At 41.4% G+C, this 14453-nt stretch overlaps 1 protein-coding gene across 6 annotated transcripts in view; it reads right to left on the bottom strand.

Annotated features, from left to right (window-relative positions):
* The window catches only part of SSBP4 (single stranded DNA binding protein 4), a 589526-nt gene that overhangs the window by 57386 nt on the left and 517687 nt on the right, over window positions 1-14453 (bottom strand). For all 6 annotated transcript variants that reach the window (XM_033955056.1, XM_033955052.1, XM_033955053.1 and 3 more), the window contains one exon: window positions 10755-10838. In XM_033955056.1, the coding sequence (XP_033810947.1) occupies window positions 10755-10838 (84 nt within the window). The remainder of the gene's footprint in view (window positions 1-10754; window positions 10839-14453) is intronic.

The following is a 14453-nucleotide window of genomic DNA, read 5'->3' as shown; positions in this document are numbered from 1 at the left end:
AGAGTTCTTGTGTCAACAGGCTATGTGGGGGGAGGTGCTCAAGCAAACACAGCTCAGCCTGCTCTGGGGCTGATGCAGAAAGCTACCGTGGGCCTGTGTGGCTACCACGGGTTGAGTGCAGGTTGTATGTTGCAAGCAATGCAGACAGGGATTGAGCAGGGGCGTGTTAACTCACATGGAATACATAGCCACCCACAGCATTAAAACGGATGCTAATGAGGCCAGAGAAGTAAACAGGGGATTTTTGGCGCACAGTTCCCAAGGGAATATTTTTGTCAGGTCTAGGTCAGTGTTAACAGAGGGGATTTCATGCCAGATTTTGAGATTAAACTGCCAGTTTTATTTTCTTTTGCAACCAAAAGGAAGCCCCTGCAGGGTTCAACCGGGTAACAGATATGTGTGTGTGTATCTGAATAAAACAGAAAATGAAAGCACACATCAGTGATTGTTTTGTGCCTAAACAAAGGGGTTACCATGCATCCTCTTTTAAGAGGACATGTCTTCCTTTTGGATTTCCTCAGAGATATCCTCTAAGCTTGTTCATTTTTAGGAAAATATCCTCTTTTTCTTTTATGTGCCTATAACTAACACATCTACCTAGGGTTAACATATTTTGAGCCTTACAAACCTGGACACATGGCCCCACCTTTGGCCCCACCCAGTCCCGCCTCCAGTCCCACCCTGTTCTGTCCCCAGCCCCACTCCCTCAAAGCCTCCTCTTCTTCCCTGATGAGCTCTGGCCGTGTCTGGAGGGTCTCGAGCATGCGCAGATGTGTGTGACGCCATCTGCGCATGCTCAGAGGCCCTCCAGATGCGGCCAGAGCTCATCTGGGCTTTCCAAAACCAAGACAAACTGCTGAGTTTTAGAAATCCATCTAGGCACCTGGACAGCCCTCTACAAAGAGGACATGTCTGGGTTTAACCGGATATCTGGTAACCCTACACCTACCCATATAATGAGAAAAACCATCTCTGCTGGCCTATTTGTCAGCCTGGACACATGGGGGTGCTAAAGAGAGGGAACAGCATTGCTGGTCGCCTTTCCTTGCTGGTTGAATCTAAGCATATGCCATGCAAAGACTTTTACAAGAGTTGTTGAGGGATATCCGCTCTTCTCATAAGTACGCTGGGGCTTAGTCAAACTCAAATTCAGAAGTTTTTGAAAAGTAGATTATTGTCTATAGCTGTACTGAAGTCAGTTACTGTTTGATCTGTGTTCATTAACTAAAAGCCATTTACACATTTGCTGCAATTAAATATTTCTTTAGCAAAGGTAACAGCCATTTTTATTTTTTGTGTATTCTTTTTCATCTCCGCAAATATCTAATCTAATCTGTGATTGGAACTAGGCGTAACGACATGTTCTCTGTTATAGCCCCTCAGTCTTGGAATCTCTTACCGCAACACATTAGGGAATTAAAAGATTTATCCATTTTTAAAAAAACACTAAAAACATTTTTCTTTAAAAATGCATATGATTCTTAATAGTTTATTATGCTTTTTTATTTATCTATAAATTTACTTCCCCTTCCTATTTGTTTTTTCCTTTGTTATTACTCTTCCTTTCCTATCCAATTATTGTAATTTCTTTCCTATTTATCCTCACAATTCAAGTATGTCTCTATACCCTAACTAATATTTTAATATACGTATGTAATTAAGTATGTTTAGTATTTAAAAAAATTTACTTTATATTGTCAATAATATTTAATTTGTATGTGTTAAGGTATTAATCTGTATGTATTAAGGCTTTGTACATCGCTTAGTGATTTAAAATAGGCGATTCATTAAGAATAATTAAACTTGAAACTTGGATTTATGAGTCACTTAAGTATAGGGTTATCAGATTTTAGGCCTGTAAAATCCGGACATGTGGCCTCAGCCCCAGGCCTGCCCAGTTCCGCCCTGTTCCGCTCAAGTCATGCCCTGTTCCACTCCAGCCCTGTCCCCCGAACCTCTTATTGAGCCGCATTCGGAGGGCCTCCGAGCGGGCGCAGGTGTAACATGATGGCGCATGCGTGTGACATCACTGCATTGCATCTGCGCGTGTGCGCAGATGCCCTGCCAACATGGCCCCGAGCTTGAAGCTTTTCAAAACCCGGAAAAAGTACGGGGTTTTGAAAAACCGTCTGGACAGTCCTCTACAAAGAGAACATGTCCGGGTAAATCCAGACGTCTGGTAATCCTACTTAAGTAGGTTCAAGGCAATTTACTTAAAGAGATACAATTTAGTACAGTACAAGGATGCTACAGGAGATACATTACAACAGTTAGTGAAATGGTGCAATACAAGAAGAGAAAACTAGAACTTTTTAAAGAGTGGTGCTGCGAGGTGGAGGTAATTTATAGTCCAAAGTCATGTGGATGACAGTGTGCAAAGTGTAATAGAGGTTGCAAGATTCTTGATAGGCTCAAGGTTCAGTTTTCTGTGGCACATATGGTGTCGAAGAAATAATTATTTTGCTTCTTTCGGAATGTGAGATAGTTCAGTTCAGATCTAATGGTTGTTGGGGGGTTGTTCCATATCTTTGTACCAATATACATAAACATAACATTTAAAATACATTTGTATCTGAGACCTTTTGTTGAAGGGTAGTTCATCAGAAGCTTACTAAGATTTCTGGCCAAGGTGGACCGTGAGGAAGTGAATACATTTATGAGTGGCATGGTGGAGTTGCCATATAGGATGTGGAAAATTATGCAGGAGATTTTGAAGTTTATTCAAGTAGTGAAAGGTAGCCAATGCAACTGTCTGAGATAGCTAGAGATTGGGGTCATTTTTTTTTAGCTTGAAAATAAGTCTAACTGCTGTGTTTTGCATAAATTGTAATTTGCAGGTTAGTATTGTGTTGATGCCTACGTAGAGGGAGTTGCAGTAATCACGCTGAGATAAGATTAGCATTTGTACAAGTATGGCGAAGTGTTGTTCCTGGAAGTAGGATCTTATGAGTCTCAGCTGCCTCATGGAAAAGAAGGTTTCTTCCAGAGATTTGAGATTTGTGGTTCAAGGGTTAGTGTGGAGTTCAGTATAAAACTCAGTACCTTGGAGAACATAAGAACATAAGATTTGCCGCTGTTGGGTCAGACCAGTGGTCCATCGTGCCCAGCAGTCCGCTCATGCAGCATCTCTTAGGTCAAAGACCAGTGCCCTATTTGAGTCTAGCCTTACCTGCGTATGTTCTGTTCCAGTAGGAGCTTATCCAACCTTTTCTTGAATCCCTGAAGGGTGCTTTCCCCTATAACAGCCTCTGGAAGAGCATTCCAGATTTCTACCACTCTCTGGGTGAAGAAGAATCTTTTCCCTTCTAACTTTAGCGAGTGTCCTCTCTTTCTCTACTAAGTCAATTCACTTCAATATCTTGAATGTTCTGATCATGTCCCCTCTCAGTCTTCTCTTTTCAAGGGAGAAGAGGCCCAATTTCTCTAGTCTCTCATTGTACGGCAACTTCCCCCAGCCCCTTAACCATTTTTGTTGCTCTTTCTGGCAGGGCTGTGGAGTTGGTAGATAAATGTTCCGACTCCGACTCCTCAGTTTTTTGTACTTCAGACTCCGACTCCGACTCCAGGTACCCGAAATTTCCTCCGACTCCGACTCCACAGCACTAGTTAATTTTCAGATCGTTAAAATGGAATGTCAAGTTGAGAGAAATAAGCATTTTTGACACCACCTTCTTTTTGCTTTTAATCAAGGTTCTAGGGCCGCAGAAGCTGTTCGCAACATTTGTGCTGTGTATATAGTGGGTGCTATAGCTGAAAGAATCGCTCGTGATTGGTATGCCAAGTTCAAAAATGGAGTCGGTAGATAAATGTTCCGACTCCGACTCCTCAGTTTTTTGTACTTCTGACTCTGACTCCGACTCCAGGTACCCGAAATTTCCTCCGACTCTGACTCCTCGACTCCGACTCCACAGCCCTGCTTTCTGGACCCTTTCGAGTAGTACTATGTCCTTTCTCATCTACAGTGAACAGTGTTGGACACAGTACTCCAGGTGGGGGTGTACTATAGCCCGGTACAGCAGCATGATAACCTTCTCAGATCTGTTTGTGATCCCCTTCTTAATCATTCCTAGCATTCTGTTTGCCCTATTTGCCGCCGCGCATTGCGTGGACGGTTTCATTGACTTGTCTACAAGTACTTCTATATTTATTTTAGCTCTGGATGGCAGGACAATGCAATTAGGAGATGTTGTTGGGGGCGTAGAACCAGAAGATTTTGGTTTTGGTTGCATTCAGTTTGAATTTGTTAATTATGGCCCATGATTGTGTCTTGTCGATGTTAACAGCTATTTTTTCTGACACATCTAGTTGATTCTCTGTAATGGGAATAAGGAGAAGAATTTCATCCACATACAATAATAGGCATTCATTGTTGACGAATGTAATGTTACTGAGAGAGCTCATGAACAGGTTGAACAGTACTGGGGAGAGAGTAGAACACTGGGGTACTCCACAGTTGGCTTTCCAGCTGTTGGAGAAGACTCCATCTTTCCAGACAAGGTATTCTCTCTTTTCTAGGAAGTTGTTAAACCAGCTAAGTGTGATGCCTTTGATTCCAATTTCAGTAAGTTTTGTTAGGAGAAGGTGGTGGTTTACAGAGTCAAAGGTTGTGGAGATGTTGAATTGAAGTAGGGTGTTAGCCTGTACTTAGTATCTGTTTGATTTTTGTGGTAAGGATTAGTAGAAGGAGTTCTGTGCTGTGCTGCGGTCAGAATCCAAACTGAGAGGGATGTAGGCTAGAGCAGTGTTCTTCAACCTTTTTACACCTATGGACCAGTGGAAATAAAAGAATTGTTTTGTGGACCGGCACCGGTCCGTGGACTGGCGGTTGAAGAACACTGGGCCAAGATGTAGGCCAGACCCCACCCATCTCCACCCCAGACCCCGCCCCCATAATAGTACTAATTATAACACAATTTTTTCCATTCATTTTTCATATATACACACACAATATAATCTTATTAACACATAATGGTTAATCATAAAATTAAACTACTCAAAGCTATATTCCTAAATTTGCCATTGGTGATTATATTTGTATTTTGTATCAATAAAAAAAAATTGTTTGATCGTAAACTACACAAAGCACACTGTATGTTTCTCAACATTCATTCCTACCAGAAAACAGATAACCTCTTTGCAAATACGGGACCAAAAACTAAAAGTACTAATATATACAAACAAAACCCTAAGATGCAAGACTCTGCATGCAGTACAACCCCAGAGAAAAATAAACAAATGCATTTCTTCCTGAACAGTGCAAAATACAGACAGCAGATGTATGTGCCAGCCATGTGGACCGGCAGCAAATTTCTGTGGACTGGCACCGGTCCACGGACCGGTGGTTGAAGAACACTGGGCTAGAGTACTGTTCCATGTAGGATGTGAGTTGCTTACATATATGTGTTTCTAGGAGTTTGGTTAAGTATGGGAATGCCTGCTATAAGTCTGTAGTTTACGATTTTGGTATGGGTGTGAGAGCTGTTTTTCCTATTTTGTCCGGGAGTTGGCCTTGGTTTAGAAGGCTGTTTAGAAAATTGGTGATCCAGGTGGTGATTACTTCAGGTGTGGTAGCTAATAAGTACGAGGGGCAGTTGTCGAGAGGGCTGCTGTGGGCAGATAATTTTTTTTAGAAGACTCGCTGTTTCACATGTTGTTAGTGGAGTGGAGTGAGGGTGTTCCATATCTGGTCCACTGTGTAGGGGTCACTGGATTAGCCCTACCTAAATATGAGCCTTGCAAAAATATTATACTAGTATATTAGCAAGTCTGCGAGGCTCATATTTATGAGCTAATAAGTGCCAACATTCTCAATTCTTCTTTGGACCTGCACACAAGATACCGGGCTTATTACAAACCTTTGTGTGCATATCTGGCACACTCCCCTCTATTAGCCCCAAGTTTTCAGTGCCTAAAATTTGTTTGCAATCGGCTTTTTGCATAGTGCGATATTGTATTTGTGGTAGAAGCCATATGTTCAGATATTTGTGCACATTTCTACTGTAAGCCTTTCTGCATTGGCCTCTCTGTGATCAGTGTAAGAATGGAACAATGCCAGTGGATGTACAACAAATTCCCTTACATTGCAGTCTGTTGGCCTAGAAGAAAAATGTCCTTATGTGGCAGATATGCTATGGGTCCTATGATGCGCCGGACAGAATCGGGCACCTCCATTTTGGAAGACAGCGGGATGTAGACATTGCCTTTCTGGTATGGAGGAACTGGAGGATTGGGGGTTATCAAGGGCAGGTGAGGGATTAGAGAATTGGGGGGGGGGGGGGGTATCTGGAGATTATCTTGGGGGTTGGGAGGCCAGAGGCATTTGCAGCAGAAAGAGGAAGGAGGCATTACAGACAGAACTGCGGAAAATTGAACCAACCCTTCTATATCTCCTCAAAAGTGGCACTAAAGCAGGAGCTTATGCTCAGCCTTAAAGTCTTCCATGCACTCTTCTCTACATTGGGGCTAAATAGCTTTTAATGTGTTGTACGCCAATAGTTTTGTGCAAAGTTATCTTCTGTAGAAACATCTCTCTGTATTGTGTGTCCATAAAACTGCATTCAGACATCGCACTAATCCCACGCCGGCATCTGCAGAAGCTTCCTGCACTGGCCTCTTAGAATGTAAGCCTGCCAGGGACAGGAAAAAACTCAGCCGAGAGAAAGCTGAAACCCTCTCTCTTTAAACCCCTATTAATCAGTATCAATCCTGGGATGTCTGCAACTCAAAGTGTGGTTGTAGACCATTGGTTTCAAGATCTGGTAGACCCTGTCTTCTGATGTTCAGATTTCTCCAGAACAGCATGTCAACCAGAACTCTTTCCCACACAGCTCAACATACGTTATTTCCAGAACTGGTGTACACATGCCATCTTCTAATAAATAGCACTTAAAAAAAAATCTCCCACCATTAAGATACAAAAAAAAAAAAAAAAGAGAATGGAAATGTCAGTAATAATTTATAGGAGGCCGTTTGTGATTCTGGTACAGGACTCATATAGTAATAAAAAATAATGGAATATTAATACAGCATTGACTACCTGTTTGTGGCAGGGGAATAGGGACAAAGTGAGCTGAAATCATTCTGTGTATCTTAATAGTCCTAGTACACACTTTAATTATTTAACCAAGGGCTGCTGGAAAAAGGTCCCAGGTGTTGTGCCCAGAACACGATGTAGGTCTCTCTAGATCCGGCTTCAGCTACTGTACTTTCCTCATTCTAGCAAAAAAGAAAACAAGCTTCAATTGATTTTGGGAGTCCTGAAAAGAATCTTCATTTTTCATTCTAATAAAACTTAAAAATTCACTGCTAAAAGGGAGAATTTGGTAGAGCCTGAAAGGTCCACTGATGCATCTGCTTCCGCTGTCATGATTCTCACTAAATCAAACTAGAGAGGTGCAGCTGCTCTGATCATCATCAGAAAACCTTCTCCTCATGCAAGTGTCAAACAAACACATGCTGCACAAATGACTATAGTGAACACTTGGGAAAGGCATTTTTAAAATAGTCTCAGAGCTTGTATTTTTCAAACATCTCCCAGCTTGATAAAAGTTAGCACCTCAGTCTTTTTTTTTTTCTTTTACTCTATTTTAAACTCATGTTGGCCTGGTTTTTTTTTGAACCTGGAGTCTCCACCCCAGGCACCTCCCACCATTGCTATACCATTACTCTAAGTATTTAATGCCAGGAAAAATGCTGACCACTGCCAGCTTAATACTGACCCATTATATTTCTGGTACTGTATGATGTTAGCTCTATTATAAAGATTCAGGGGTCATTTTACTAAGGTGCGCTAGCCATTTTAGTGCATGCTAAACGCTAACACGTCCATTATAGTCTCTGGATGCATTAGCACTATGTTTTGCACTATGTATTCGATTTTCAAAAACTCATAAAGAATTAAGTTTATTATTATTAAGTTTCAAGTTTATTAAGATTTGTTATCTAAGCCAGTGGTTCCCAACCCTGTCCTGGAGGAACACCAGGCCAATTGGGTTTTCAGGCTAGCCCTAATGAATATGCATGAAGCAAATTTGCATGCCTATCACTTCCATCATATGCAAATCTCTCTCATGCATATTCATTAGGGCTAGCCTGAAAACCCGATTGGCCTGGTGTTCCTCCAGGACAGGGTTGGGAATCACTGATCTAAGCAATATCATATATTTCAATGCGTATAACAATTTGTTAAAAAAAAGGGGAGAACAAGACAAGACATTGGATACAAATTATATACGTTCTGAAACAAACTGAAATTTACTTCTTACCTAATCTAATCTGGTATTTTTTTTTAAACTTCTTTATTCATTTTAAAACTACAATTGTGCACAAAAATGGTACAATTACATAAAAATTAATATTATAGCACCTTACACTTTTAAAGACAATAAGAAGACTTATTTTCCCCCACCCAATTGGACAAGAAATCATAAAAACAATCTAACCATACTTTCCAATCAGTACCAGAACATACCCCTCCCCCCCCAAGGATGTGTACGTATTCATCAATAAAATAAAAATAAATCAGTCTCTACAATATTTAGTTAATGGTTCCCAAACAACCAGAAATTTTTTATAATATCCTTTTTGAATGGCCATAAACCTTTCCATTTTAAAGTCATAACATAGGGATTCCCACCAAAATGAAGAATTTAATCTATCCCAATTTTTCCAATTCTTTAAGATAAGCTGCATGGCAACCCCCGTCATTATAAGCAAAAGTTTGTTATTTTTTGCTGAAATTTGAGTTTTTGCTCTCATAGATGTTCCAAATAAGATAGTATCATATGATAAAGCCATTGGATTTTCTAATAAATTATTAATTTGATCCCAAATAGATCTCCAAAATTCCATTATCAAAGAACAATAGAATATTAAATGATCCAATGTCCCAGCTTCAAGGTGACAATGCCAACATCTATTAGATTTAAAACTATCTACTTTATGCAGACGAATTGGGGTCCAAAAAACTCTATGCAACAAAAAAAACCATGTCTGTCTCATAGATGCTGACAACGTACATCTAATCCTCCAAGACCAAATTTGTGGCCATTGAGACGCATTAATTTGATGCTTTATCTCAATGTTCCAAATGTCACGTAGACCAGTTTTTGGTTTCTTATTCAAAAATTCCGATACTAATTTATACCACTGAGCAGCCTGGTGTCCCAATCTGGTATTTATGAGTCGTGCTATGCCTACACAGGTTCAAAGGTGACTTACAGTATTTTGAATTACAGAATTAAAATACTACTTTATTGTAGTTTGAGGAGGTTAGAATTATGGTTTGGATAATAGAGAATAGAATGGAGGTTCTTAGATTGTATTGGTAAGTGTTTGAGTAGAGTGAGAGATTTACAGCCTCTTTTACAAAGCCGCGCTAGCAGCTGTTGCGCGGCAACAGCCCCGAAGCCCTTTAAATCTCTATGGGCTTCGGGGCCGTTAGCGCAGCACAGCTGCTAGAGAGGTTTTATAAAAGAGGCCGTTAGTGTCATTAGTGATTTTGAGTTAGTTGTCTATGGTATGTATACTTTCAAAGAAGAGAGTTTTAAATTTTTTTCGGAATCTGTTATAGAATGGTTCCATCCTGATGTTTGTCGGGAGGTTGTTCCAGGTCTTGGTGCCAAGATATGTGGAGAGCAAGTTGAATATGCATTTGTATTTAATCCCTTTGGGGGACGGGAGTAGTAGTTGAAGCGATTTCAGTTTTCTGGTTCATATAGACCAGGAGTTGATATATAAGTTTGAGTGGTTCAACATCCCCATTGTCACAGTATGCCTTTTTTTTCCCATAATGTTTGTTACCCAAATTTTATAGTTTTAAATATGTATAACTCCCTAGAAGTATGATAGGCAGTATAACAAATTTTATTAAAACTTGAAACTTGATCTCATGGTTCTCTATGGAACTCTACTCATGTCCATCTCAAGTCTGACCAGTAGGTGTCACTGTTGAGCTTCTCAACAGTTCTCACCTATTAACTTTTCTCTTCCCTTCAAACTCGTGCTTCAGAGACCAAGATAGGTTTTCTCACCTGATCCATGCCGTCTTTGGAATGACTGGAAAATATAACCCTGGGGAAATCACATTTACATCTCTTACATTCAATGAGGGAAAACCAAGATTAGCTCTTCCTGTCCCTTTTCATATGGATCTGGATGGTCAACCAAACTTTTGTAGCCATGGAAAAGACAGGAGGGAAAAAGCTAACACCTGCCCCTAAGCATTCTGGGATTTCTCCTACTTTTTTTCCCCAATATGAACTACAAATTACAGAATGCCCAGAAAATCAAGACTGGCTTCTGGTGCATTTAGTATGGGGGTAGGGAGAAGAGAGGCTTGGAGGGGACCTAGAAAGTATTTTTTTTTTTCAAAGACTGATTTTAATTGCATAAACACTTGAGATCAGGGGTGGAATGGCAGGGTCCTTTGGAAAACCTAGAAAAGGCAGGGCATTCGTCCTGAAAAGATAGGATTCCAGGCAGGCTGCAAAATGACCTATGTGGCCCCAAAAACTCAGGCATATCAGAATCATTGAAAGGTCCTTGTTTCTGATCCAGTAAACAGGATTACAGCACGGAAGCAATCTACATTACAGAAGTGGAATTTGATGATACTGTTAAGTGCTACTGAGTTTACTTGGCCACCACAGGTAAGCAGTTTGAAATGCACCATATCCCCAAGTTGCAAGTAATGCAGGAGACTTGGATCCCATCCTCCCCCTCCCCCGTGGAGGCCTTAGACTGCATGTCCTTACCTGACTGTGAGGCCCCATCATAGGGTTGTTGGGGTTGTGTGGAGGAGGCTGTGCATGAGGTGATGGCTGAGAGCCTGGAGGTCCCTTCAAGGAAAAACACAAAAGAAAAATAGAAAAGGGTTACGGTTACTGGACAAGGACAAGAACAGGAGGCAGCTGTTTCATTTAAACCAGTGTCTAGTAAACTTTGCAAGCCAGCGGCAACTGCAGTGGGGGGCCATGGCTCGAGGGCATCCGTTGATATCCGCGCATACGCGAAGGCCCCCCAGTTGGGGCCCTGAGATGGCAGTGGGGTAGGGGTGTGTGCTGAAAAAGAAAAGGCATGGAGAGGAGAGGCACCGGCGCCTGCTGACTGCCTCCATGATGTGCTTCTCGCCATGAGATGCACATCCTATAGACAGTTAGCCAGCGCTGGCTCGTCTCCTCCTCCCCGGTGTCCGGCGGCACACCTGGAATCTCGCACGGCACACAGTTTGAGATACACTGATTTAAACTAATGCCCATCTTTGGTTCAAAACTTTTTGCTTTGGGAGCATCAGTTTGTAAGCAGAGACCTACAAATATTATCACCATGACTTCAGTTTGGACTCTGTGGATCTTTGATCTTACTTTATACCAGTCAAGTCATACAGAGATCCTAAGACGTTCTAGTTAGGATCAAAAACTGCCTCCATTCCAGATTCTACCCCAAGGTACCTACAGGCTTGTAGTTTCAGGTTTTCTATGGGGAGCAGGAACTATGCACCCAAAGATGCAAAGGCTTGCCCGGTGGAAAATGGAGCCAATTGATAACCCAAGCTTTCTAAGCCTCTGCCTCTGAGTATCATGGGATTGTCCAGCAGTTTGTAATGAGTGACATGGGGCATTCCCAAGTTGGTTGTGCCCGTGAAAGGGTAATTTGGTAGCCAATTTAGCTAGTGTGGAGGTCTGCTGAACAAGGGCTGCCTGGGAGGACCTAGATATCTCTATAGTTATCCTTGATTGCTCATCTATTGCAAATTTAAAGGGTAAAGAGGCTACACGCATGCTCCTATGTCAGCCTAAGAGACGGTAGTGAGTCTTTAAAAAGCACAACACTTCCTCTCTCCATATTCCGCATGGTAGCTCAAACTTCAGAGCCTGGAGGGGATGCACAGTAATTAACAAATAATTGAAAACAAAACAGAGCACTCTCTCGATCGCTGTCCCCGGCAATGCAGGCCCTCCGGACCAATACAAACTCATAAGTGCCACACTGTATAATATTTAATAATCATGTTCCCGTGGCTTTCCAACTGCAGTCTGGGCATAATGGGAAGCATACGGCATGTGAAGGTTTCCAATATTGAGCCTGCTCCCGCTGGGAGGATTTCCAGCCAATCGCGATGGAAGCAAAGAGCAGTGGTAAATGATGCAATTAATAAAATCATTTTCTATCCAGCTAAGGAGATAACTATTGAGCCCAGCAGTGGCTCCCATTCAGCAACCTGCATCCTCGCCCAGCTGCATACCTCCGGAGAGGCTGCAGGTGTGACACTGGAGCCACTAGGGGGCACTGTCTCTCCAGAAATCCACCAGACGCTGGCTGGTGATGGGTTCCCAACAACTTGCCAAATTCTACACTGCAACAAGTTGAAGCGATTTTTGCTTCTTTTTTCTTGCCCCATTTTTACCTAGAGAATTGTAATATAAAATCAAATTGTTTCAGCTTTAATAGGAAAATGTCATGAGAACCTAATTTGTTTGAGGTGGGGAGGGATTTTGCAAAACTAAAAGCAATTTTGGGGGTAAGGGGGAAGGAGGACTTGGCCGGCCACAAAAGGTCAGTGCACAAAATCAATATCTGAAAAGCTATACATTTTACCCAAGCAGAACAGACAGGGACCTCAACCCTTGAGACAATGTTCCCTCTAAGGACCGAGTTCATGTGAGCAAAAATATTTTTTTGTGAGCAAAGGACTGAGTTGATGTGAGTAAACATTTTCCATTACATTACCCTAATGGTATTAAGAATTACAAACATAAATTTAAAAATGGAAAATAGGATGATTTTTTTTAATTGAAAGGACTTAAAACATTTTTCAGTTAGCTCTCAGAAGCCAACACTTCCTTCACCTGGTCAAGACAGTAAATTGTCCTGACTTGAGAAAGGAGGTATTGGTCTGACAGTTGGTCAAAATGTATTAAAATTAGTTCAATAAAAAGATATCATCTTAATTATATTTTCTGTTTATTTTTATTAACCTCTATAAACATGGGTACCACTCTACTTTATTTTGAATTAAAAATAAAATTATTTTTTCTACCTTTATGTTCTGGCCATTCACTTCTCTGGTTTCTGCTTTTCTCCATCTTAAGTCTCTTGTCATGATTTTTCTGTTCCCCTTTTCCTTAGGCTTTCTTCAATTCATTTTTTTACCTCTATGTCCAGATTTAACTCTTTCTTACTATCTAGTCTTCAAGTTCCCTCTTTTTTATGGTCTACTGGCAGCTTTCCATCTATTCCTGCACCCTGGCTCTCCTATTTTACATCCTCTTATTCCCAGTCTTTCACTAACTCTGCCTTCTTTCTCTTCCCATTCTATACTGTATTTGCCCCTATATCTGCCTTTTTTCCCCTTCCATCATTATCTCCCTTCCTTTCTGTATCTCCCATATTCCATCCAGCATCTACCCCCTTCTATAAAGCATCTGCCTCCTTTCTCCCTTTCCATCCAGTGTCTCCATACTCTCTCTCCCCTTCCATCAGTATCTCTCTCTGTCTCTTTTCCCTTCCATGCAGTCTGCCCCATCTCTCTCCTTTCACTTCCTCCTTCCATTATCTCCCTTTTGTTTCTCCCCTCTTCCATCCAGGTTTCAGTTTCCCTCCCCTTTCATATACAGCTTATTCCCCCCTCCCCTTTCCATTCAGCATCTCCTCTCTCTCCCCCTTCAATCAATATTTCTATCCCCTTTGTAACTCTCCACTTCCATACAATGTCCGCCTCCTCTCTCCCCCTTACCTTCCATCCAGCAGATATGATAAGAACCTTGGAAAAGTGCATTAGTCATTCGGATACCAGTAATGGAAAGATTACTTGAGTTCAGGTTTAAATAGCTAAAATTACCTAGCAATTCTACAATTTTGTTCCTCTCCACCCTGATTCTGGGGTAGGTTTGTTATTCATTTCTGTTCATGAGAGTTGTGCCCCCTGGGCAACCATGAGTGGCACACTGGGCACTGCCCGTTACAACCAGGATAGGCGCTAACTTCATTTTCCAGAGGCCTTTAAAGAATGCATCTACCATTGGTCTCGAAATATATTTTTCAGAAATGGTTACAGAGGTGAAATTTTTCCAGTTACTATCCCCCTATCACCCGCTGTGTGAGATAACATGTAAGGAACATGGCAGTCAGTCCCACAGTGACAACCAAGTCATGAAGCATGCTGGAATTGCACTAATGGGACTGCAGGTCAGCATGGAAGTAAACATATCTGACAAACATTCATGGTAAATGTCCTGAAAATCAGACCTTCTGTCTATTCTAATTCTACCAGCTCTCTTTCTACCTCACATCTGATTTAAATTCCCCATGGCATAAATGCCAAGGAGTTCTCGGACTCTTTCTGGCTATTTATAAGTATGTATACTTATACACTTTCCCCTCCGTATTTGCGGTTTCCATATCTACGGATTCACTTATTCGCGATTTTAAACCTAAAATTCCTTTTTCTTTTT

This window comes from Geotrypetes seraphini, chromosome 8, assembly GCF_902459505.1.
Source record: "Geotrypetes seraphini chromosome 8, aGeoSer1.1, whole genome shotgun sequence".
NCBI classification, from domain to species: Eukaryota; Metazoa; Chordata; class Amphibia; order Gymnophiona; family Dermophiidae; genus Geotrypetes; species Geotrypetes seraphini.
This window is presented reverse-complemented; position numbering and strand designations above follow the sequence as displayed.